This window comes from Triplophysa rosa, linkage group LG10 (assembly GCF_024868665.1).
Source record: "Triplophysa rosa linkage group LG10, Trosa_1v2, whole genome shotgun sequence".
Classification (NCBI taxonomy): domain Eukaryota; kingdom Metazoa; phylum Chordata; class Actinopteri; order Cypriniformes; family Nemacheilidae; genus Triplophysa; species Triplophysa rosa.
The window spans coordinates 9,826,867-9,852,510 of NC_079899.1; the positions used below are offsets into that span (position 1 = coordinate 9,826,867).

The 25,644-nt window shown below is 38.8% G+C and overlaps 2 protein-coding genes across 3 annotated transcripts in view; both read right to left on the reverse strand.

Moving 5' to 3' along the window:
- Nucleotides 1-130: 130 nt before the first annotated feature.
- LOC130560726 (ovarian cancer G-protein coupled receptor 1) lies at nt 131-12,771 on the reverse strand. The gene is made up of 2 exons (XM_057344724.1): nt 12,401-12,771; nt 131-3,929 (listed from the first exon to the last, which is right to left on the reverse strand). Exon 2 carries the CDS (start codon nt 3,918-3,920, stop codon nt 2,805-2,807), a length of 1,116 nt encoding a protein of 371 aa, XP_057200707.1. The 5' UTR covers nt 3,921-3,929; nt 12,401-12,771; the 3' UTR covers nt 131-2,804.
- A 794-nt stretch (nt 12,772-13,565) lies between these two features.
- Nucleotides 13,566-25,644, reverse strand: part of ccdc88c (coiled-coil domain containing 88C) — a 59,186-nt gene continuing 47,107 nt past the window's right edge. The window contains exons 22-30 of one of the 2 annotated variants that reach the window (XM_057344719.1): nt 24,088-24,274; nt 23,721-23,866; nt 23,522-23,611; nt 22,699-22,976; nt 19,260-19,457; nt 17,464-17,538; nt 17,311-17,379; nt 16,771-17,018; nt 13,566-15,833 (exon numbers count right to left, since the gene is read on the reverse strand). In XM_057344719.1, coding sequence (XP_057200702.1) covers nt 14,955-15,833; nt 16,771-17,018; nt 17,311-17,379; nt 17,464-17,538; nt 19,260-19,457; nt 22,699-22,976; nt 23,522-23,611; nt 23,721-23,866; nt 24,088-24,274 — 2,170 coding nt within the window. In that variant the 3' untranslated portion in view covers nt 13,566-14,954. Of the gene's footprint in view, nt 15,834-16,770; nt 17,019-17,310; nt 17,380-17,463; nt 17,539-19,259; nt 19,458-22,698; nt 22,977-23,521; nt 23,612-23,720; nt 23,867-24,087; nt 24,275-25,644 lie in introns of those variants that run through there. The other variant, XM_057344720.1, reaches the window with a different exon arrangement.

The following is a 25,644-nucleotide window of genomic DNA, read 5'->3' on the forward strand; positions in this document are numbered from 1 at the left end:
TAAAATTACACTTTACAATAAGGTTGTATTTGTAAACGTTACTTAATGCTAGTTAATTCAAGACAGAATTGTCATTTTTGGGTGGAATATGCCTTTAAGATTTAAATGTTGTTTTAAAAGGGTTGAACATTCAGAACCAAAGTAGTCAGAAAAAGTGCTGCTGGGTCAATTTTACATAACCTACACCTCTAAAAATGCTGCAGTTTCAATTTTTAGCCTATGGTTGGGTAAAATATGGACAAAGCCATTGGTTCAACCCTAAAAGTGAAGTCATAGCTTTGGTCCGTATTTTACCCAACTGTGGGTTGAACCAACCCAGCATTTTTATAACGTCATTATTTTTCATGAATCAATCTGAAACCGTTCAGATAATTAGACTCCACAGAAGCCTGCGAGCCAAATGTACGTAGTACATTTAGTAGATGCTTTTATCCAAAGTGACTAAACGATAAACAAACAATAGAAGCAATTACTACCAGATGCAACAAAACCTACAACTACTGCACGAAAACAACGCTATGGAATATGGAAATGAGTTACTTTTATTAATTAGGAATGCAGTAATATACTGTGCTCCTTTTAAAGGTAATGTCACTTAACACTGATCATGTTGGCAATACTCACAGAATATGCAGCTATGGCAACTTTCATCAACAGGTTCGGTGAGGAAGAGCTGTGCTTTTGGATTTACACCAATGCACAGAACAAAACCTCTTCGAAGTTACAACACAGATTAAAAAATACAAAGAAACCAATAAAAAAGGACCTGCAGTCAATATGTGAACTCTTGTAAAATATTCAGAATACAAGCTTGAGTTGTGTACACACTGTAAATGTACAAACTGCATGCATGTTGAGGATGTGTTGGTAAACACTGGGTGAAAACAAGCATCGGAGAGCATTTCTTATTTTACCAGTTTCTATAGTTCAAGATCTGGTACTGACAAGTAGCTGCAGTCACTTCACTCTAAGAAATGTAAACACTACACCAAACACTCATCTTTATTTACCCTTTTGCTTTGAGCAAACAGAAAGTTTGTGATTTCTAGAGGCGAGTATTGCTCTGTCCTTCACATATTTTCCCAGGATATTAAATCGCAGTGGGTTGCTGTCCAGGTTAAATAGGGCTGACTGACCCTACACCCACTTTATAGTTTCTCACACCAAAAAAATGTTCTAGAGCACTGTGGGTCACACAAAAATAAAAACTCAATAACCATTTACACACCTACATGTTGCGCCAAACCTTTCAATATCTTTTCTGTGGAATTTAAACTGAGCTTTTCCTTTTCTATGCAATGATAACGAGACTGGACGCTGTCAAGCTTAAAAAATGACAGAAAAGCACCATCAGCTTTTGACCAAAGCCTAAATTTACTTTCAAGAAATGTAACTTTCTTCTTCTCCAGAGCAGCTTTAAAGGGGTCATATGGCACGAAGACGTGTTTTTCTGTGTTCTAAATTGCCCATGCATGTATTAGACACGTAAAATTGCAAAAATGAAAGTGGGGGAACAAAAGATGCATTCTATCTAAAAGCGAATGCTGTTGAAACGCCTCGTGTAACCACACCCCCACAAATCCACGTCAGTTCGTGGTATGATTTGACTAAGACCGCCCAAATGTATACGCAAGTAAGGTGGGCGCACCTGTCAGTACAATTGCTTTGGAACCTGATGTTCCAAATATGGTAAGAGGCGTTTCATTTCCATCACACGCTTGCAGTATTTGACCAATCACTACGCACTGGTTAACTGGCCAATCATAGGACACCTCGCTTTTCAGAGCGATGAGCTTTGTTAAAAATCTGCACGTTTCAGAGAGGCGGGGCAAAAAGGAGATACAAACATGCACGGTATGTGGAAAATACAGCGTTTTTGAACCTTAAATCATGTATACACATTGCATTACATCTAAAACAAACGATAATATTCGTATTAGTCGTGTCATATCACCCTTTTAAAATCTCTCACAAAAATTGTTTGTTAAACCATGTAAACATTGAAACAAACAAACAAATAACATTACACCGTTTTTTTGTTTCGCGTGATCCTTTTGCTTAAGGGCATAGTTCACCTAAAAATATTCTGTCATCATTTACTAACTCTCGTCACTTCAAACCTATATGACTTTCTTCTGTCGAACACAAAAGATGATATTAAGCAGAATGTTGGTAACCGAAGAATTACCAACGGTTACCAACATTCTTCTAAATATCTTCTTTTGTGTTCTGAAGAAGAAAGATAGACATACAGGTTGAAAATGACAAGACGGTCAGTAAATGGTGACTGAATATTTATTTTTAGGTAAACGCTTTAACACTGTTCCACAGAAGAAAGGCATATGGCTTTGGAGCAACATGAGATTGAATGCATTTTGGATGCTTTATACTATTTCCTCTCTTGTGCGAGCGTTACTGGAACAAGGAAAACCTTCAAATCAGAAATAGCTTTAAAATAATTTCTCAAATATACTTTTGCAGATGTAGCTAAAGGGACTTGGAATGCAATGTGATGGTTTTAGCCGTCCGTTCCTCAAACCACAAATGTCAACCACTGGTGATTATCAAGGTAGCGATCCCTGAGAATGAAACTCCACAACTAGATGTACCCAGACCTTTACATATGTGATTTCATTTTAGAACATTCCTTTCATTTTAGGCTGCGAAAGGTATTCAAAAATGCTTTAAGCCAATAAATGCTGGTATGCCGCTGAACATTTACAAACTTGTATTCATTGTGCTCCTAAATTCTCTGGTGTCCGCTTTTTAAAGACAAAAGCACAAAAACAACAAAGCGAAGCCGTTCAAACTTCGGTTTTGATCTGCTGCAACAGCGTCACCAGAGTGGTGCCTGTTCCGTTGTTGTTAGTCACTGCCAGTTCGGTGGAGTTCGTGCTAAATGTTCCGTGACTTTTGGAGCAACAGCAGAAGATACGAGTGCAGGCGTCTTGCACCTTCTGGATGTCCTTTTGGGCGCTCTCGCTGATGAAACAGTACAGTGCCGGGTCTGCCACGCAGTTAAAGCTTGTAAGCAACAGAGAGAAGTGATAATAGTTGAAAATGTTCTCGATGAAGGCGCAGTCCCTCTCCAGAAGCGTACGCACCAGCAGGAAGACGTGGTACGGCGAGAAACACACCAGAAAGATGATGATGGTGCTGGTCACCAGATACTTGATGCGGGTTTTTTGGGCCGTCTGCGTGCCCGCGCTCTTTCCCACCGCCCGGAGGACTCGGAAGTACGAGACGGAAAGGATTCCTAAAGGAAACAAGAAGCCTACGTAAAATCGGTAGTAGTTTATGGGGTACTCCCATGTCTTCATGGGATAGTGCTCGAAGCACACTGATTGGTTGTGCTTGTCCCTGCTCAGCTCCTTGTGCCGGAAGAACACCACACCCACGGCGAGCTCTTTGAGCCATACTGCAGTGCTCACCAGCGCCGCCGCTCGCACCGTTCGGAAAGTCGAGAAACGGAAGGGGTAGACCACAGCCAGGTAACGGTCTATGGAGATGCAGCACAGGAAACCGATGCTGACGTAAATGTTCTCGTAGAGCAGGAAGCCGCATAGTTGACAGAGCCACTCCGAGCCGCTCCAGTTGTCCCCCTGGAAAATGTACTGCAGCCAAAGGGGCAAGGACGCCAGGTACAGCAGATCCGATACGGTCAGGTTCAGCAAGTAGACCCCCAGCTCGTTGCGGGCTTTCAGCTGCAGCCAGGCGTGGTACAGCGAGTAAGCGTTTGCTGGTAAACCCACAAGCAAGACTAAGATGTATGCGCCCGAGAACAGATACTGGTGAATCTCGTGGCTAATAGTGCAGTTTATTTGTTCTTCAGACATGTTCATCTTCCGGACCTCATGTTCGCAGAGCTTCTCAATGATGGAAGCGGGGTTCGTAATCAGAAGAGGTCTTTCCAGTAACATCCCCTGGATCTGTGGGATGCAAACAAAACATGGTCATTCATTCAAATTCATTCATTCATTCATTTAAAACAGAATTGAGAGACACTCGATTTCCACCTTTTTCGCGATGCGCGAAATTACCCATTATGCCTTGCGTATGCGCGTTCGCCACTTGATCCCATTAGTTGGGCATTACCGAGTTAGCTTGAAAGCTTTTAAACTGACGTTATAATACTTTAATGTAATTTAAAATGGCATAATGTCAAAGAACCGTGTCTTAATTATTTCACGGGGGGGGGGCACGGGCATGAGTTTTTAACCTAGACCATAAAAAACAACTTTGTTTCTCACTGTAAGAAGTTGGACAGCGAAATCTACTGGGATGATGACATTAAACTCCAGCCAGCAGGCACATTTGATACATCGTCTTATGTATGTAGACGGCCAAGAGCTTTAAATTTATAAAAACACTTAGCGTTAACATTGGACGAATTCTTTGCCATAACCATCAATAGTTCACATTTCTGAAGCGGAGGTTGCAGTGTTCCAGTGTCCAGTGTTCTTAATAGGGGATTCATAATCTAACGGGAAGATTTTGATACCCACACCAGATATAAATAAACCTGATCACATCGCGTAGGATCTTTTATAAAATAACGTAGTATTGGAGACATCTGGATGCTTCAGTGTGACTGGTTCTGATATGTCATGTAGCGATACAGCTGCTGTGTTGTTAAACGTGCCTTTATTTGTAGGGCTACAATGCTGACTTGGCCAAACATACATACATTACATACAAAACACTTTTAAATTGTGTGTTTGAATACAGCGCAACTGTAACTTAAACTTCATTTGATATTATAATAAATTATCAATTAATAGTGATGTACTATGCAATAACAATAAAGTAAATAACGAAGTAAACAATATGTTGTGATGTTTTTGAGAGATGCAGAATGCAGTTGTCTTATTTACTTTACGCTCTTGTTGTGTCATGTGGTAACACTCGTTCGTAAGGTTTTCTGAGCTTTCTGTGGCTGTTGTTACAGCTTTTTCCAAAAATTATTCAAGAAACTTTATTTTTAACCATTAACAGAAATGTCCTCTAACATAGTAACGAATACAAAACGGAAGTGCGGAGCATCAAACAGGAAGTCATGGCGCCCTCCATGGAGATGTTAAGAAAAAGGTGGATAGAACAGGAAGACTAAAGCAAGAAGCCATGGTCTACAGTGATTTTGTAACAGCTAAGGGGTGTGTTTAAGCACAATGCGAAGCATAGAACCCCCATTGTAAAATCACTGTAAATCACAGCTTCAAGGGGCATAAGTCTAAAACGATTATTTTATATACGCAGCAAGGTTTCATAAAATAAAACAGCAAATCAAATGTAATGATATTAATAAAAATATTGCTCCGCCTAACAATGTAGTTCCTCAGAAACAACATGAAAGTGGTTGGAAAACAACACAGGCACAGCATCATACAGTTGCCCAATGATACTTATGTAATGCATAAGTATCAGCTGTATGTTTTTGGGAATTTTACAACGGCTTAGAACACGGCACAACCAGCGTTGGGCAAGTTACTCTGAAAAAGTAATTAATTACTAGAACTAATTACATATCCAATAGTGTAATTAGATTACTGTACAAATGAATCTCTCCAAAAAGTATTTAGTTACTTATTACTAATTACTTTCTATATCAACCTTGATTAGTTAAGTGATTCAAGGATTGACATTAAACTAGGGCTGTCAACGTTAACGCGTTAACGCATGCGATTAATTTTTTCAAATTATCGCGTGAGAAAATATTTATCGCAATTAACGCAGCATCCGTTTGTTTTGACATCCTTTGTCTAGCGTTACATTATGTAATCACGCTCTTATTCGTGTACAGGCTTTTAAACCACTTAAGCGCGATTTTAAACAGTTGCTTTGACGCGTTCAATGAAGATAGACCGCTTCTAAACTGTGGGACGCGGCAAAACGCAACGAGAGGTCCAGTCTGGTGTGTACAGTAACGGCTGCGTCGGTGAATCTCTGTCAGACAGCGCATCCGTGTTAAGTTCTCTTTCGTGCTTGAATGGATAAAACCACACAAGATTATGTCAGAAAGCCCGTTTTGTCTAGCATTTTCTTAAGCACAGACTTCATTGTGTAAAATAAAATCTTAAATGAATGCAAAGAGTTGTGAAAATGGGAGCGCGGTGACGGTCAGATCTGCGTACTAAGACAGCTCTTAAAGGGGCCGCGCTCTTAAACGTGCTGCTGTGCCTCCTGTCACTAATGTTAATCAAAGAACAAAATAAAAGAAGAAATCAATGTGATTTTATATCTTTAATGAGAATTCTTCTGCATTTAATTTATAATTTAGCATTAAAGACTGTAAAGTGTCCTTCAATTTCCTACATGAGCTCTCAATTATACTGTTGAATGGCTATAATTAATGTTAAAATAATCAATTTAATAGAGACATCAGTTACAATACTAATATCAAAATGTTAGCTTTCATAAAATGATGCTGTTAAAGAAATATGTTGTTTCTACATCAATTTGAAGAATAAATGTGAAATTATTAAAATGTAAAAGTATATTTTAAAATAAAATGGTTGTGTGCGATTAATCGTGATTAATCACAGAAAAAATGTGTGATTAATCCGATTAATTTTTTTAATCGATTGACAGCACTACATTAAACGGCTCTTTTAATTCATTCAAATAAATACTATTAAACTACATAAAGTAGTATTATTAATAGGGATGTAACGATTCACCGTGAGCCGGTTGAAAATCGGTTATAATGAGTGACGATTCAATTCGGTTGAGGCTTGAACTGAATCGCAATACATTCTTTGAACAGCAGGGGCCGCTATTTTCACTGCAAACCTAAACGTGGATGCTGATATTTCTTAAATGCAAAAAAATCCAAGAAAAGCACAGACAGTATTAGTTTGTTTATATTAAAGAGACTTTTTCTATTATTAATTTGTTATAAAATCGCAGTTTACTTTTGTTATTTGAAATAAAACATTATTTTATTATGCAAAGAAACGTGAAGCATTTAAGAAATAATGCAAGGGAAGTTGTTCATTTCTAATTTGTTTCAACTCATTTTTTAAAAATAAATCGTGAGTAAATCGTGAATAAATCGCATCGTGAGATCAGAATCGTGAATGCATCGCATCGTGAGCTGAGTGAATCGTTACATCCCTAATTATTAACTGACCAAAGTATTACAAATGTGAGAATTATTATGACTTGGAATTTTGATGTTAATTCCACTATTGCACACACATATATTACACAAAGTATTTAGTTTAATTACATCAGAAGTAACTGTAATTAAATTACAGAAAAAATGGAATTATCCCTTACTTTACTTTTTCAAGGGGGAAGTAATTAAATTACAGTAACTAATTACTTAGTAACTAGTAACACCCAACATTGGGCACATTTAATGTTCTGTTAAAAAACAGCTCATCTACTTTTTTGTAAAATTGTGTTAAAATATTAGACATATAGAATATATTAAGTTATTTTTCTCTAAGAAACAGAAATACAGGAGCTCAATCACGATCTCACATCCACGCAAATGTTTTTTACTTTCCAAATGAGCCACTACACTCCTCTCACCACCACCACCACTACCCAATATAACAGGTGTTTATTCATTTTCCATAAAATATGTCCTATTATATTTGGACAGTGTGAGGAGTCAACATCATTTTCTAATTACCACGATTACTTGACCTGAATGTAAACTGGTCTGTCTGTTGAGTCTCTCAACTATTAAGAAGCTGAACTTGGTTTGAAAAGCACTTTTGAAGCTCTTGAAACTCAATTAGAGATGCTATTAAAGAGATATGACTGTACATCTTATTGCACCTGAAAGGTGTTTTCTGCATTGAGCAAGTCTGTGCCATACAATTTATTGCTGAATGCAGAAACCGCTTTTTTACAGATGACTTAATTCTTTACATTTAACTGATGAATTTAGACGTAGATGTGAGTAATGCATACTTTGGCCTTTCGAAACACTGCATGACCTATTTAGCAATCTTGTTAAAGGCAGGATGTTGGATAGACACGTTGGAAATGAGACCTTGGCTGCATTGATTCATCTAGAATCTCAGAACAGACCTGGCCCCCAGATGAATCACAGCGAGGACACAGTGTTCTTCATCGATCGATTAAATGATTAAGTGTATTGGAATCACAGCCACACAGCACACAGTGCAGTATTGGTATATTACCCAATAATATAGAAATATTACCCTAAACCTAAACATTACCCAATATATAGAAAGAACGGTACATTTTTCAACATTGGGCCATTCGTAGAGAAAAATCTGTTGTTTTGAAGATTGATTGATTTTCATATAAAGAGTTCTAAAACTTTAGAATCCACATTTAAAGTGGTTTTGACCTCTGTGAATGCACAGTGGAGCTATTTTACACTATTAAACTTTAATGAAGTCATATCTCTGTGTATTATGAAAATGCCACTCCTGTTGCTTATGAAAGCAAGAATGTGTGCGATCCATCTTACTGAAAGCAATAAGAGCTGTGAATAACCACGGATAATAGGGTTTTTAGACTCGACATATGTCAACAAATAATTCAAAATGTTACATAATAATAATAGAATTAATATAGAATGTATATTCAATATTAATAATAGAAGTAAAGTTTAACAACACTATAGCAGTCCTGGTGATCTGATTTGATTGGTTAAGCGGCATTCTGATATGTATAACAATGCTGGAACATTTAACTGTATCCGCTTGTTAAGTCGTCAGGAAGGAAAGGAATTCTGTTTCCAGGTCCACTATTTTTTAAACACCTCATTATGAGCACTATTTATTCATCACACAATTAAGCTAAACTATGACGCAAAGTATGCTACAGGCTCCCAGAATCTCGGAATTCAATATTTTGATCATTCTTAAAAAAATGAATTGCAGCGACTTCATTATGAAGATGAAGGTTAGAATTGAGGTTTTTAGGTAGTTTTCCCGCATGCCGTGAGTATATATTAGAATTTTTGTCCTCACTCTAAAAAGCGATTCGTTGTCTCAACAACCTATTGTATTATGTTAAGTAGCTTCTTAACATAAATATACATTTTTATATTTTTTTAGCTTAACTTAAATTCCTTGGTTCATGCAAGTTGAAAATATAAATGACATGAGTTTGAGTTGAGCTTTTTGAGAAAAAAGTAAAAGAAGTTCTTTTACTTTTTTATAGTTCATTTATAGCTGTTAATAGTATGTATAAAGAGATTTAAGTTGTATTTAGTATTACTGGTTGTTTTGTTTTGTTGTGATTGATCGTTTTCTGTCAAGTTACCATTCAGGTGTTTCGTGTTTGCTTTGAAGCATAGACCCTGTTCAACGCATCGTTTCTTACCACAATTAGGATTTTGTTGTGTGCTTCTGTGGAGAATCATTCAATGATTGACATCAAATCAGTCATTAATTATTTAAATACTATTTGTCATAATAATATACTTCACTCATTAATTATTTAAATACTATTTGTCATAATAATATACTTCACTCATTAATTATTTAAATACTATTTGTCATAATAATACACTTCACTATGCAATATGAACATTAAGGAAAATGAATTAAAAAATTTAAGTACGGTCTACATGAGCACTGTAAGTTGATTGAACTTGCGCTACATAATTTATTAAAGGGAACCCGGTGTATAGAGAGATGTATGGCTTAATGCGTTGTAATAGCCTTACACTACTAGCATTTGTCGATAAAAACACAACAAATATTTTCAGTTCTTAAAAAAACCCTAAATGTAATACTCATTTTAACCTAAGGAGGCCGCCATGTTCTTTTTCGATGACGTAAATTGGTTGCACGCACAGCTAGGCAGCCAAACTAAACACCAACACACTAATCAGTTCTTCAGTAAATATAAGGTTCTGTAGGATAATATATATATATGTGTGTAACAATGTTCACCGCAAGGAAGAAGATGGAGGGAACCGGCGAACGTTGAACAACAAAACTTTAATAAAATAAACAAACAACAAAACGAAAGTAAAATGCTGGCAGCTCCCTCACGGTCGACTGCCGGTCACACACATAATAAAACAATGTAAAGTCCAGGCCTGGTTCTCTCTCGTCCTTTACTGTTGTCGCTCCTCCTTTAATATAATGCTAAAAGAAGAAAATAAAGACGCTATTTGGTGTATTTTCCTACATTTTAATATTGTTTGTCAGAAACAACACAAACATGCATATTAATAACTAAAATCATTTCGAATTTATCATATACACGATGTTTTAGCCATTATACAATGCATTTTATCCAGATTTTGACTTTTTGATGTTGATTTATCAACATCAGTAGCCTAACGTTATTGTCTCCCTCGGTCATTAGCTGACGGGGGCTAATATTCACGTGTGCTCTAACACAATAAATAACCAAACAGCAAGCATTATTATTGTGTTTATCAGTATATTCTCATAATGTATAAAGTATACGATTATGGTGGATGCTGATGTCTTAAATAGTCCTAAATGTCTCAAAGGCGGTAGTTTAAAGCTATGATTTAATGCACGCTCACCTTGAACAGACGTCTACTGAACGCGCTCTTCTTTTATGGCTGGCAGGCTGTTTGTATATCTGATCTTATGTTTTACGTGTCATATTTTACTGTTATATATGGAAAACGTGTGTGCTTCGCTGTTGCGAAAGAGAACAGGTTTAGGTCGCAACCATTTGACATCACGGATTCTGACGCAAAAAAATGGCGGCCTCCAAGTAAAAATATTTTTTCAGTTTATGAATACTGTGACAGTTACACTGTTTTTTTATTTCACAATATAAAGTCAATGCCATTGTTCATATAGTAAGCCATACATCGCTCTATACCCAGGGATCCTTTTAAGTTAAGAAGGTCAAGTGAACTCATATATTTGTGTACACTCAACAAAGATTTGATGTTATTTTGACTTAAAATCTCCTTAAGTTGAATTGGCTTAAAAACCATGATGCAAACATGGTGCACATATATTTTAAGTAAAGTCAACACATCATTTTTTTTACAGTGTTGTTTTAGAATTTGTCTATGGCGACTGATAGAGTGTTTGGACCCGAAAGCAGGGCTACGTAACATCAGACTCAACAAGCAGATAACATCACTTGTCTGTGTTTGCAGCATTTCAGACCAGAGTATGTGAGTGGTGCAAAGTGGAGGTTCTTATTAAAAAAACATCACAAAAGCGTGCTGAACTGAACAGCATACCTGTGGCCTCATTTCTACACTGTAAAAAATGATTTGTTGTTTTTTGTTGTTTCAACTACATCTGTTGTATTTCTGAAACTTATCTCTTGGGAGTGGAGGAATTGACTATAAATGCATGTTAAGTTAAATTCCTTTATAGCTAGTTTCTGAACGTGTTCACAAGAAATACCAAAGCTGGTATTACAGAAGACATACAATATATAGTTTTCACAACAAATATCAAAGTAGGCTACTGTGGTTTCAAAAAGGATGTGAATATAAACGTGTTGAATATTTGCAGTGACTGTCATCTAAGGCTGTCTAATGCTATTCATTATTTGAAGAGTTTGGTTCCAAAATGATAACACAGACAAGTGATAAAATTCCGTTTAAAAAAAATCAAATATCATGTTTTTTATTGCACATTCCAATTAATATCAATCAAACTGCAGTTTGTTTGTTTTGATTTAAACCATAATAACTAAAAAAACACAGCTAACTAACACAATAAACACATAATAACCTAATAAAACATGATTTTTTTTTTAACTGAGTCACCTCATTTTGGAAGCAAACTCTTCATTTGATCTTTTTTGAATTTACAAAGTAAATGATCTGGAAAGGAAGTGCGCCTGAACAGGTCTTTCTGAACCTTATGCCAATTCGGAGATTAAATGTTTACTTGTGTTTAAAACGTGTTCATTTGTAACGGTCGTTGGTTAAACACCTTTGCTCTAAATCTCACAAGGCCAGATGATGTTACACAGAGGCTGATGGTCGAAAGATGATTCTCTTATTCATCTAATATAATGTAGCTTTAGTAGTACTTCAAACTGTTTGAATATAACGCAACAAAAATATTTATATTTCTAAAGGCATATTTTCTGCCAAAAATGCAAAAAATTCTGCCTTTTTAGCATCGTAAAATAATCCAGATCGCCTACACAAATTGTATTTTGGCTTTTAAAAACGTTCTAATTTCCTATGACAGTGGTGCATAATAAGTACCAGTTTTATAGTCATAATAACCGTTATATACGCCAAAATCATGGTTAACGGGTTTTTTTTTTTTGCAAAGGACAATAAAGAAATATTAACCATGGTTTTATTATAGCCTAGTGTAATCTTTTTTTTTTTGTTACCATTTGTAAAACCACGGTTTTACTATCAGTACCATGGTCACTGTAGCAAAAACACGGTTATCCTACTTTTCTAAAGAAAAGTGTTTCAAGAAAAATGCCTTACCTTCAACTGGCTGACATCGTTCCCCTCACGAAAGACATTACACAAGTGTGAAGCGCATATAGTATCCTCCACAAGTTCAACAGCTCGTCCGAGTCTCTCGTGTATTTTATTTGCTTAAATCGGGTAACATCGCACGCTGTCTGCGAGATTTCAATCGTAGTCGCGCAATAAATTCATCAAGGAATGCTCATGTACCATTTGCGTCAAAGAGTTTTCTTTGGTGATACGCAAATTACTCCGAGCGAAACGCTCTCAAGTGCTTTCCCCAGACTTTCTCACTTCCTAGTGACCTCGTGCGACAGGGGTTTTCGGCATCGTTTGCATTTTATTGCGTTATCTACGCGAGAGCTTACTCGGAACGCGAATGATGTCCTCATTACAAATGAAGCTCAAGTTTTGAGGAACAGCTCCTGCGTCTCTTCACTTGTTGAAAACAGGGTTAAACTTGGTCATGAGAATCTGAAAACCGCAGTGTCTAAGGGGGAGTTTAAAAAGGCGGATGCGCAGCGCAAGGGACCAGGGCAGGGGTCTCCAACCTTTTTGTAAGCGAGGGCTACCTGAAGATATAAAATCACCTAGAGGGCTACTTGTTGATAAAATACTTTCAAACTTGAAACACGTGATGCATTATTTTTAGGCTCACAGGACCAAATTCTGTTTTCTTTCACATATTTTTCCACTTGAATATATTAAAGCTTACAACACGTGCTAATAACATTTCATGATGATGTAGCACTTGGCTGATGTATAGTCACAGATTCGTCAACTGTCCTGAGCATTATTGTTGAGCCCTGTTTGGCGGGCACCAGGTGCCCGTGGGCACCACGTTGGAGACCACTGGACCAGGGTGTTTTGATGCATAGAGTGTGAAAATAGTGAACACTCATTGTCATATGGGTTAATATTAACTGTGTAGTCTACCTTGGAAAAAGATATGCATCTTTAACGCAACTAGATGTTCTGATGACGAATAATACAACACAACTAGCTACTCCACTGTATGGAAACAATTCAAAGTTGTAATGATCTTATTGCGAAACTGTGGTTATACACATTACTGATGAAAAGATATGAAATATTACCTGTGTACTTTTAAAACGCACCTAAGATTTCTGCATATATTTGATTACGCGTTGTCTGTGTTAAAGGAGAACATGAGTAAACTCATAGATTGGCAAAGCGCATGCCAATGCTTTTATTAAACAAAGCTTACACATCTTTATTACAAAGTTTTTGGACAACAGCTTTCTCTAAACAGACTTTCATTCACAAACTTTACATTATTCCTTACATGTAAAAGGTTTAAGTTCCCAAATCAAACACACCATATTATTATTCATCTTGATCCATGTGCAGTAGTGTGAGAAACAAGTATTTCATCTAAAAGCAATTTTACCAGTAGCTGTGCACATTCAACCATACACTTTATATTCACATACCCAGTGGGAATGCTTGATCCAAACATATTTTTATGAAGATCCACAACCATCTCCTTTGGTGTTCACCCTTGTCCGTCCCAGCAGACCTTAAGAAGCTGAAGCTGGTGACATGAGCCAGAAAAGCACCACTGACAGTGAACGTCGGACATGAGGTTGGTAGACAGGATTTCTATGATGATTAATGAGGAACATCAAGAATAAGCTAAATCGGGCTAGACAAAGTTTTCCAGTGTTTATCATCATCAGGTTAATTATTATATACAAACACACCATCATCCTCCAAACAAGGGAATTTGGGGAAGTGAGGCAAAGACACACACACACACAAACCAAAACGGAAAAAACACGCACACAAGTGTCATTTAAACGCCCCAAAGACATGAATAAATAAAATCATTAGAACAGTTGTGCAGTGTTACAAAACAGAGTGTTAAAGAAAACAAAACAAAAAATTGAATTAGTTGACTCTTAAATGCTTGTGTAAAACCGTGTCCAGTGCTAGGATTCAAACTCAGACTCCCTAAAAATTTTCCCCCCTAAAACACAAAAGGTAAGAAGAACATCTATTCTGTGCACGTTTATCCTCTTGTCCAACAGTCTCTTGTGTTTCTGGCTCTGTGTTGTCATCTGGCATGCTTCTGAGCGGAGCCCGAGCCAAACCCAGGTCCCATAGCAAATAAGATGGTCACCCTCAAGAAGCAGAAAAGAGCAGCTTGTTTGGTATGTCAGCAGGGAGCGAGTGAAACAGAGCCCGTTTCCTGTAATGGGTCCTAGCGAGGCTCTCGTGATGGACCAGCAGCTGTGCTGTGCCTCCTAAAGATTGATGCAGTCGCTACTCCGTAATTACACTGGGAGTGGCTGCTAGCACACAGCCCAACCTTTGTTTTTAGCATTCAGAATAGAATAGTGACAGGCTTGTTGTGAAGAGGCAGAGAAGTACGGAAATCAATGGTGTTCCATTAAGTCAGAAACTGGGGGGATACATTCAAGTGCCTAATACATTCCTTTTCTGATCGGGGTGGAAGTCCCACAAACGGACCCGGTGCCAACTGAGGCATACTTAGAAATGGTTTAGGGAAGCCATCTGGGGCTGCAGTTTTATATATCAAAGTGTTCTACACACAGCCGTACTCATACCACACAGTCTGAGGATCATTGTTGGGGTCCGGGGAAGCGGGTTTGCTGGTGGCTTGCTCCTTAGCGCCGTAGCTCACATTTGCAGTGTCTGCTGTCTTCAGCACAGGCGAGTCGGCCTGCCTCAGTTCCTGAGGCTCCTCCTCCAAGTCCTTAAGCCTCAAAGCTGATACGGCTCGTACTGGAGTCACCATGGCAACTTCGCCACGGTGGGGGGATGGCCGGGATTGCGCAGACCCAGAGTGGACCCCTCCGGCGCGGCTAACTCTGCTCTCTACGTATTCCCGTTCTGCCTGCATGGACACGGAAGAAGAGTGCAGCGCGGGCGGACTCATCAAAGACTCGTCTCTAGGGGGAGCGAGAGAGAGACGCCTGGGGTCCACAGAGAGGTGCCCTGGGTCCCCAGCCATCCTAGCAGACATTGGTCTCTCTCTGGCCACTGCACCAGATCTCCTCAGCACCACATCGTTCTGGCTGGGAGATCCGGCATCGGCGCGGTAGCTGTCCGGCCCGTTGGAGTGTAGAAGGTCTGCAGAGGCCAGACTGAAAGTCCGGCTCAAGCTACTGCCGCTGCCCACCCCTCCACGAGGACTTGACTGGTGCAGAGGTGAGGGCCGGTGGCCGGCTCCTCTGTTGGGAAGGGTTTGCGAATGGGAAGGGGGCGCGGAGGTTTCGTTGAGTCGCACGTTCGGTTTGACGCTGTGTCCGGGTTTGGGAGACCAACCGTCTTGTTCGGGAGTGGTCTTGATGGTTGGTGTGACATAACTGGTAGGGGTTTTGGTGCCATCTCGCAAAGAGGCTGATCGAGTAGATCTGGCAAAAAAGTCAGTCATCAGATCTTCACTACTTCCTGTGTGCACCTAAAAAAAAACAAGACACGGTTTATAATACAAATCAAAGGCAATTCAAGGGTACATTAACACCAGTGGTTTTCAACGGAGGCCCTTGGTGACTTCTAATATAACCTTCTACATTTTAACAGAACATAGGGCTGTGATGATTTATACTGATTCACACTAATTATACCCGTCCAGGTCGATTTGGAAATCGATTCTGTGTTTTATGCACAGCTTTTCCGTGAACTACGGCTCTTTGAACAGTAGGAAGTACTACTCGATCTAAAATCACGATGAGATTGAATTGTTTATAATGTGCATTTGAAAAAGCAACACCCGTCAAACATCATTATTATAAATATACTGTACTTTATTATCATGAAAATAACTGAAAATCTCAGAATACACAATATATCGTCCCAGCCCTAATAGAACACTAAACTCTAACAGGTTAATTCTATCAACTCGATTAAATTTGCTAAAATTAACAAATATACTACATTTAAATATTGTGTTTGCGTAATTTGAATTGGTGTCAGGAATCATGTTTTTGAGTGTACAGTAGCTGCAATGGTGACAAATCCTCACAGTGAGAATATCTCTATGGTAAAAACATCTCACAGCACTCAATAACATTAGCATAAACAACCCCAATTACCAAACCATAATGCACAACGTCAGGGTCAAACCCATCAATTATCAGGCACAATTCATTTTCTTTCATTAATAAACATCTTTGTTGATCATGAGTTCAATTTTGGACACCATTCTGACTGCGTAAATAAACTTCCTGTGTAATAGATGGTGTGAGATATCTGAAAATATTCACATCACATCTTACAATCCCCTGTGACGCAAAGCCAATTCTTTACATCATGCATCATTACCCACCCATGCCAAGTGTATTACCTACATTAAAAGGTCAAACAAGAACCTCAACAAAACAGTTGATTTCACTTACAGTGGGCGGGGACAGTGTATTACTTTCCTGCAGGAACTCCTCAAGGGAAACCATCTCGCTGCCAGGGGAAGCCGGCCGATGAGAAGCAGGGCGCAGGGAAGAGCGTTGAGCAGATGGATTATCACAAGGAAGGGTCGAGCTACGAGGAATCAGTGACGTCTGGCTGAGACGCGAGCCTTCGTGACTTAATCCAACGACATCATCGCTTGATAGACTGGCAGACCGGCCCTGCAGGCAGTCGAGAGAACCTTGGGGTAGATGGGACACATCTCACGACTCAAGCAAGAGGAAGTGAAAACATGAAGAAACTAAATCATATATGTGTCATACACCTATTCACAGTTACCCAGAAGCGCTCATGAAGAAACCGTGCAAATGTTTTTGTACAGACATCACATTGACTAACAATTGCTGTTTCTATATTCCAATAGTGAGAGAGTGAACCAGCGCGTGTTTGTGTGGTGTTTTCCCCAGAGAATGAAATGACTCGTGTTGCGTTTCCTAACGGTGTATGTGTCGTAACAGGTAGTGCTCACGTACCCTTGGAGCTGATGGGAGAACCGCTGTTGGAGGTGTTGCGGCTGAATTCGGCAGAACTGGGCCGGTGGCCTGCGGAGGAGGACGTATCAGCACACAAATGAGTAAACTGACGCTCGAAAGCCAAGTGTGTATTGATTTTGTTAATTCTCTTACCTGTGTTTCCATGGACACCAATCCCAAAGCCAGCATCTGGGGAACGATGGCCCGACACTTCCTCTGGGACTAACCCTTCAAACAAAGAGAGTGCTTTGGTTTACAATGAGGAAATGTTTGTGTGACTAAGTGTATTTTCAGTTAAGCCCATGTTTGTTTATGCTGCTTTTTTACATCCTCTACAATCCTCTAGCAAATGTTTTAGAAGCATGCCTGTGAGCATTATTAAAAGCTTATTCTATTTCTTATTAATAACTCCAGCGCATGACTGCTCGGTGGTTTCTCAAGTTTCTATTTATTTCACACTATATACAGGAAATGGATTTAGTATCCGATTTACAGCTTTCGCACTTCTCTACAGGCCTTCTAATGTATTTTTAGCACCAGTTCGATGTTCAATATTAATAGTCATTATATGAATTAAAAACATTCAGGAACTTAAGAAATATTAATTTAAGCTTCAGAACTGTCATAGGGGCTGTGGCGATAAACCGACGATAAATATCACGTGATTTATGCACAGCTTTTGAGTGCAGTACGGGAAAATGCTGCTGCATCCGAAAGCCAGAGGGCGCTCTGGTGCGGAAACTCCAATTACGCACTGCGGAAGAAGACCATAACGCAGTCTAGAATCTAGGAAATGCCTATGAACATCTTTTTATCACTGTTACTCAAGCCTCATCGGGTATTTTTATGATAATAAAGTATATTTATAATGATCATGTTTGACGGGTGTTGCTTTTTTAAATGCACATTATAAGCGACTCAAACTCGCACTGCTTTTAGATCGAGCAGCATTTCCTACTGATCCCAGAGACGTGCTTCACGGACAAGCTACGCATTAAAAAAATATCGACACATTGCATATGCAGCCAGCTCGATTACAATATGATTTAGTGGTATCACGATAACTTATCGGGCTATAAGTATCAGCAGAGAAAATATATATTAACAAGATGCGCCACTGACATTACAATGAACAGATAGGAATGCAACGCTCAATATGGCCGCTCTAGCGAAGAAAGCCCCGCCTTCCAGTAGAACGATCCAATCGTCACTTGATAAAGACTGAAGATAATCTGGGGCGGAGTTTATGTGAGGCACTTGCCAGCCTGTGCGCATGCGCAGTAGCTGAAGCGACCTCGGAAAAGCCATTGTATTTATTTTGCCTAATAGTTGCACCATTCAGATAACCTTTTTAAAATTACTCTCCTAAAAATGTCATTATGAGACACACTAGATCCCCAGGCAACTAGAGTCTTCCCGTGGGCTCTCTATAATAATCTCTGCTTGTTTGTGCAGTCAAGTAGATATCTGAGAGAGAGCTTCAAGAACTTAAAAATAAACAACACTCGAATTGAAGAAATGGATGGTTTAAGGGTGTAGAAGTCCCTGAGAGCTCACGGTATCACATTAGACAATATAAACTTGCTGATGATGGCTAAATGAATAAATGCAGGTTGAAGCGACATAACCCGAACCGAGAATACGCCTTTAAGGAGTTAAGTTCTTTAGACAGCATCTGTGGCCTGCTGTTAATTTCCAGGGGCTCGTATATCAATAAAAATGCATTCACTATGAAAAGCTTTCAGCTCGTGATGCCAGGACTAGCAAAAGGTTTGCTGTAAATTCAAGACAAGGCAGACAGGAAGCGTTTTTGTCTCCGGTGTGAACAAATACATCATAAACGTGTCTCTGAGAATGTTTAATTAACTACACATGCAACCTTGTACAGAAGCAAATGACTTGTCATTACAGGCTCAAGGTTGCCGTGACATACTAAGCAGCACGATTACCCTTCGGTCTGCGTCCTGGTCGCAAACTAGAAGACGACGAGGTGAAGCCTGATGCATTGTGGGAGTGACGGCTCAGTGGAGTTGAGCAGGTGGCTCCTGGCTCTCGGCCCCTCCACCGGTTCAGCTCCTCATGCCCGTTCATTGTCTCCGTAATGGAGCGATAGGCCTCTCTGCCTCTGGACCCTCCACTGTCGTTCACTTAAAAAAATAAGAAGGAAGGGTCAGTGTCTGTGAGTAAGTGCTGTGTGGTATGTGCATCTGTGGTGTTAGCGCTGCCGGTGCACTGGGCTCCAGTGATGCTGCAGGCAGCTGCATGAGAGAAAGTGTTAAAGCAAAAGCACAAACGCATGTTAGTGAAAAGAGACCAATCCAAAAAACACTCACAGTTAAGACATGCCTGCATGTAATTTATGCATTTAGCAGATGCTTTCAAAGAAAGCGGTTCACAGGGCATTCAAGCAATGTTGCATTAGTAAAGACACTTCTAATTGAAATTCAAGATTAAATACTGTATAAAATATTAAATGTTAAGTTCTCTCGACAAACAGCATCTGTCAATTCCAACAGAAAATGCTTTCGTTAGATCTTAGCCTTCATATAAAATTAACTGGGTTTACAGGGCTTAAATGATTTAGACAGGAGGAAAAAAAGAGTACACAAGGTTAATAAGTGGTTCTATCGCATGCTTACAAGCCTCATCCAGGCATTTTTAGATTTTATGCCTAGTCCAATAGACATTGTAACTCATTTGCTGTTTGCTGTTGTTTTTACACACTGAGGGATGTGTTCTTTTCTTCGCTAATGTCACAGTTTTTGTCAATAGAGTTTGCACTGAACTCATAACATTCCTTTAAGCTTCACTGCTGAGGCTGACTCAAAACACCAGCTGGAATACACCAGTGCACCGTGGCACACTTTTCATTAGAATCAATCTGAATTTTCTTATATAACCAATAAAACGCGGCGAAACTGCCTGTACTAACATCATTTTGGATCATCTCATGTGCCAGATTTGCTCAAAACACATGCACATTTACATTTTACACAGTAAAATAATGTTCTCAAGGCCAACAAGCTCAATATCAAGTGTACTGCAAGAACACACTTAAAAACAGAAATGCAAAGGTTTTTTCGCACCTTTAAAGTCAGAGGGCTTCCTGTAGTGTACACACATACTCGCACAGTCACGTTAAACCACAGTGTTGAAACCAAGCCGCATCAAGACAACAAAAACTAAAGCTGCCGAACTTTATTTGCAAATCATGACACCATTCTGTAAAATAAATCATTACGTAACCTCCTAGGGTATGTTTTTAAAGGACATATCCCTTACCCCAATATGCACTTAACATTGCTTGACCAGACAACAACATAAAATACTGCATGTTATCCAGGTGCAATATAGTGTCTCTGACCTATACATGTACACCATCTGCACATAGACGTCACATTGGGACACCATGCAAAAACGCACGTCGCATTGTGGAAATAAAGAGGAAGATGCAAAAAATGATGACAGTTCATAGGTGGGCGGTGTGTTATAGCTAAACAGGAAAAGGGGAAACACACGGCGGACACACATGAAGCTGCATTCAATGAACTGCACACCTTACAAACAGCAAGTTCACAAGCAACGCATCACAAATCACAAAAATGTCAACTAGGACAATTTTATTAAATGATCGCCTCCCTCTGCCGTCCTCCTTCAGTCTCTCTCTGGTATGCATGCACTTCATTTGATTACTATTGACAGGCGCATTTACTGCAACCGTCACTTTCCTCCACCTTCAGCCTTATTCTGAGCGAGCAACAACACGCACGCACGCGCACACAACACAGCAAAATATATTTTTTTAAACCAGTTTTCTCTTGTTTTGCAGTGAAATAGTCTAAACATCTTTAAAATAAAATGATTTTACTAGAGAACCAAAGCTGAAATACAATAAAGGGATAGCGAAAATCTAAAGTCATCATTTACTCACCCTCTTGTCAAACACCAAGAAAGATATTTTGAAGAATGTGCGTGACCAAAAACCATTTGTCCCCATAGACTTCTATGGTGCGGTCACAAAACCAATGCAAGTCAATGGGGACCAACAGTTTTCTGTTACCAACATTTTTTTAAATATCTTCCTTGTGTGTTCTGCTGAAGAAAATAAGTCATACAGGTTTGAAATGACAAGGCGGCGTGTAAATAATGACATAATCATCCTTTTTGGGTAAACTATCCCTTTAAAGGATTTACCACCATTCATAAACTGAATAGATCTAAAGTGTATTTTTCTGCTTAGAAAATGTTTAGATATGAAAAAAACCAAGATAATCTTGATTAAGAAAATGTTTTTCTGCAGTGCACACATACAGAGACATACATTTGTCATAGCAAGGGGAAGCTGGCTGCATTTCGCTCCTGTAATTGACGCTCACTTACTGCAAGGTTGAATTTAGAGTCCCACTGGCAGGTCCCAGAGCCCCCCAGAGCATTTATTCAGAGTTCAATCTGTGGAAGGTGTGTTTGTGTGTGTGGATCTGTGCTTTGATTGAGCACTGTGAACCTGGAACATTAATCTATGATGGTTCAATATTGGATTCGTGCCTAATCTGAGAAATTTCAAGTATAGCTCAATACATTAAAACATACATTTAATATAGTAAGTAATGGTATATGGATAAAGTAAAGAGGGAGGAGAATCTGTTGTTATGGCGAGCGTGATGATTGGAAACTGATAGAGATGTCAGAAATGGCCGATGTGCGAAAAGGGCTCGTGAGGGCGGTGTGGGATGATGTTGTCAGAGGAGGACCAGAAGCGAAGGCGTCTGGTAAGGGATCGCCGGGAGGGAGGAGTCCCCTGAACTCGCATCTTCTCCTGACTCTTGCTCCTGAGAAAGCAGAAACGCTTCGCTGCTGGAGTGTGTGAGGAATAATGTACGGACAGATACACGGAGAGGGAGAGAGAGACAGGGATCAGTGGAAGAAAAGAAATGATTCAGAGATGAAATAATGGTTACATTTATGATTCATAAAGAATGAAGCCCCAAGCTTTCCTGTGAAGATTAAAATGGCCATGCAATATAGAACGAAACTCTGAAAAGTATTATTACTTGGAAAGCTGAGAAACAACAGATTGAAATTGGAAATTTACAGCGAGATTAGTTTACTAAGTGATGGTCAATAGTGGAGTCAGATGGCACCCCCTAGTGGACAAGACATAAACCACCAACAATGAAGCTAGTTAGGCAAAACTATTTGTGAATGTAGCCTTCGGTTTAATGCGTGTGGAAGCGCAAACAAAAACCTCAGAACAAGGCAAATCCTCGAAGCGTCTAGAGTTTATACCACAAACCCAAACCAGATTTGAGCACTTTTTTAACCCTCGCTCCATGTTGTTACTACTTGTGAATGAGAAGCTGATTTCAGCCCTGTGACCGCAGAACTCACCTCGTCCGTTGTGTGCAGGTGCGAGTGTGGGAGATCGAGCATGATTCTCTTCTGTGGAGTGACTGTTCATTGACTCCACGCTGAGGCGCGTCTGTCTGGGGGGAAGTGGTGGAGGGAGTGGGGCACTCTCAGGAAAGTCACATGTAGGGATCTCCGGGAGAGGGATATCCGGGGCGCTCCGTATCCTCTCCCGAGGGCCGTCGACCTTCTCACGAGAATTTTCTTTCTTAGGTTTGATCAGTTTTGCAATTGCTTTAGCTCCTGCCCAGTGCCGGCTCCTGTATGATAAATAAGGATGGACATAAGTGTTAAAACAGCCCACTGTAACCAGACAAAACAATTCATCTCTCTTTTTTTAAAAGAGTGACTACAAAATGTTTGGACAATAAGCATTATAGACTTATTTGTCATATTGTTATTGGACAGTCAAAAAACGATATGCCGTTTTTCTCTACACGCAAGTACACATCCTTAAAGGAAACATTTATTTCAGGTTTAAATTTGATGTCATCTTTCTACATCGAAACTGAATACAAGCTTATAGTAATTTGTTACAGCAAGTATTACTAATGTACATCCCATGAGAATGTTTTACACACAGTGCTATTGGCAATATAAACAGAAAGTTTCAATAACAAACTCGACGTCTTTTGTCAAAGTACCATGTATTCGAATACCATGTTCTATATTTTCTTTAGAAAAATCTTTCTATACGCATGTAAAGCTGGATTGTAAACAATGCAAAAAAGCACAACAGAAATCAAATTTAACTGATGATTCAATATTTAATTTAATTGAGTTTTGATTGTGGTATTTAACTCACTTTTTAGGAGTTGGGTCATAAAACTTGTACTGGTCCATGATTTTCTCCTCCAGCTTCTCTTTCTGTCGTCGTAAAGAGTTCAGCTTATCACTGCACGGGAAAACATTACAAATTAAGAGGTTAGCATGAAGAAATCATTAGTGGACCACTAACTTCATCAGAAGGGACACAAGACAAATAGTTTTGTTCTGTTACACACATGTATTGTTTCTGTTCTTCATGGTAGAGTTCTTTGCTCTCCATGGTTCTCTCCAGCAGAGTCTGGTTTTGCTGGCTCAGCATCTGGATCTGACTGAGAAGATGATGGTTTTCCTCTTCCAAGTTTCCTTTCAGACGGGTTAGCAGCTAAATCGAGAAAAAGAGAGCGCTAGCTGGTAACTACAATTATGAGCCTTGACCAAATAAAAGTGAAGCATGTGAGTTTTTGGTTTTGCATGTACTTAAGTCATAGGGTTGTTTATATGAAATAGGACACCGTAACAATGCAGAAACAATGAGGACATAAAATCTTGCACAAGACAGTAGAGTCTTGGACCATCTCTGCAAAAGCACAAGGTCACTCTCACCTCACAGTGGTTGTCTAGTTTGGTCATGGAGATGTCCAGGCCCTGATGCTGCTCCTTCAGCTGGTCAAAACGTGCCTGCCAGCGGTTCAGTTCCAGCTGAGATTCATTTAGAGACGTCTTCAGCTCTTTGGTCTGCAGTTGTAGACTGTCGTACTCCTGCCTCAGCTGCACGTGTGTACGCGTCACCCTGGAGATATGTAAATTATAGTCTTATTGCATGTGTGCCCTCTTAACTAAATTTACTTTTACATTTAATATTAATATTAACTAGATACACTAAAATAAATTATGCAAAGTAATAAGAAAATATTTGATATCTAAATGAATTGAATTGATTTAAATTAATTTTCAATTACGTTTACTTTAAGTGTTATATTTCTAAACATGCATACAATCAAAACAAGTCAGGTTAGTTTACATACAAATCTTGACATGAAGTCAAATGATGTCAAACGGACTTCTTTCGTCTGATGAAGAGCATGTGTGCTCGAAATGTCACACGTTTTGCAAGTCAATTCAAATCTTTGAGCTTTGATGTGCCGACCTTGTATACATTTTTCAAACGGACATCTTGCATCAAATAAAAAACCTTGATAGCTCAATTTATGAATCATTTTTCTAAGCTCACTATTGTGAATCAGGATAAAGAAAAGATGAATGTGTACTTTCTCAGTAACTGATTCTGGTAACGCTTTAGATTACAGCCCGCAACTTACTGCATAGTTAAACAGAATTTACAGTGTAACTAATTGTAACAGTAATGTACGTCTACAGTACATATCTGTAGGTAAAGGGGAACAATATGCAAAGTTTGGGGAAGAAGTCAGAAAATTAAAAAAAAAACTTTATACTTTAAGTATTTTAAAACTAAGGGGTAACTATTTTAATATTGCATGGTATGCATGACCTGCAGTTTGCTGTACATCAGTCTTAGCGTGAACACACACTACATTTTTGTAATTGCAATGTAACCATAAATAAGCTACTTTGGATATTAATTAAGTACGAGGTTCTTATTTCATTATTATAGCAAACACGAAATAAGGGGAAATTATGTGACAGCAAGAATGAAGCACGCAGTCTGTCAACTGTAAATTTGACTTTTGACTTTAGGATTAATTTTTATTTGATTGATTTTAGGATTGTTGGTCACAAATCAGAGTTATTATGAGTTATTTTAATGAGTTTTAATGTGTAACGTACAAAATCAATGTTGATATTTTGAGTTAATATGGCATGCAGTTCCCTCATAAATATTTTTTTAATTTTCCCAACTCTTACCCCTTTATTCCCCAAATTTTACATATTGTTCCGCTTTATCTACAGATATGTACTGTAGAGGTACATTATTTTTACAATTACTTACGCTGTAAATCCTGTTTAATTATGCGGTACATTGCGGGCCGTAATCTAAAGCGTTACCCTGATTCTTGTTCATTTAAAAAAAAACACTGATACTGTATGTGTTTTACGCTTTGGTAATTTGTTTCCAAGATGAAACACCACTAAGGTGTTTAGTACATATTTACATTTCCACTCTTATGGTCGCTGAAAATG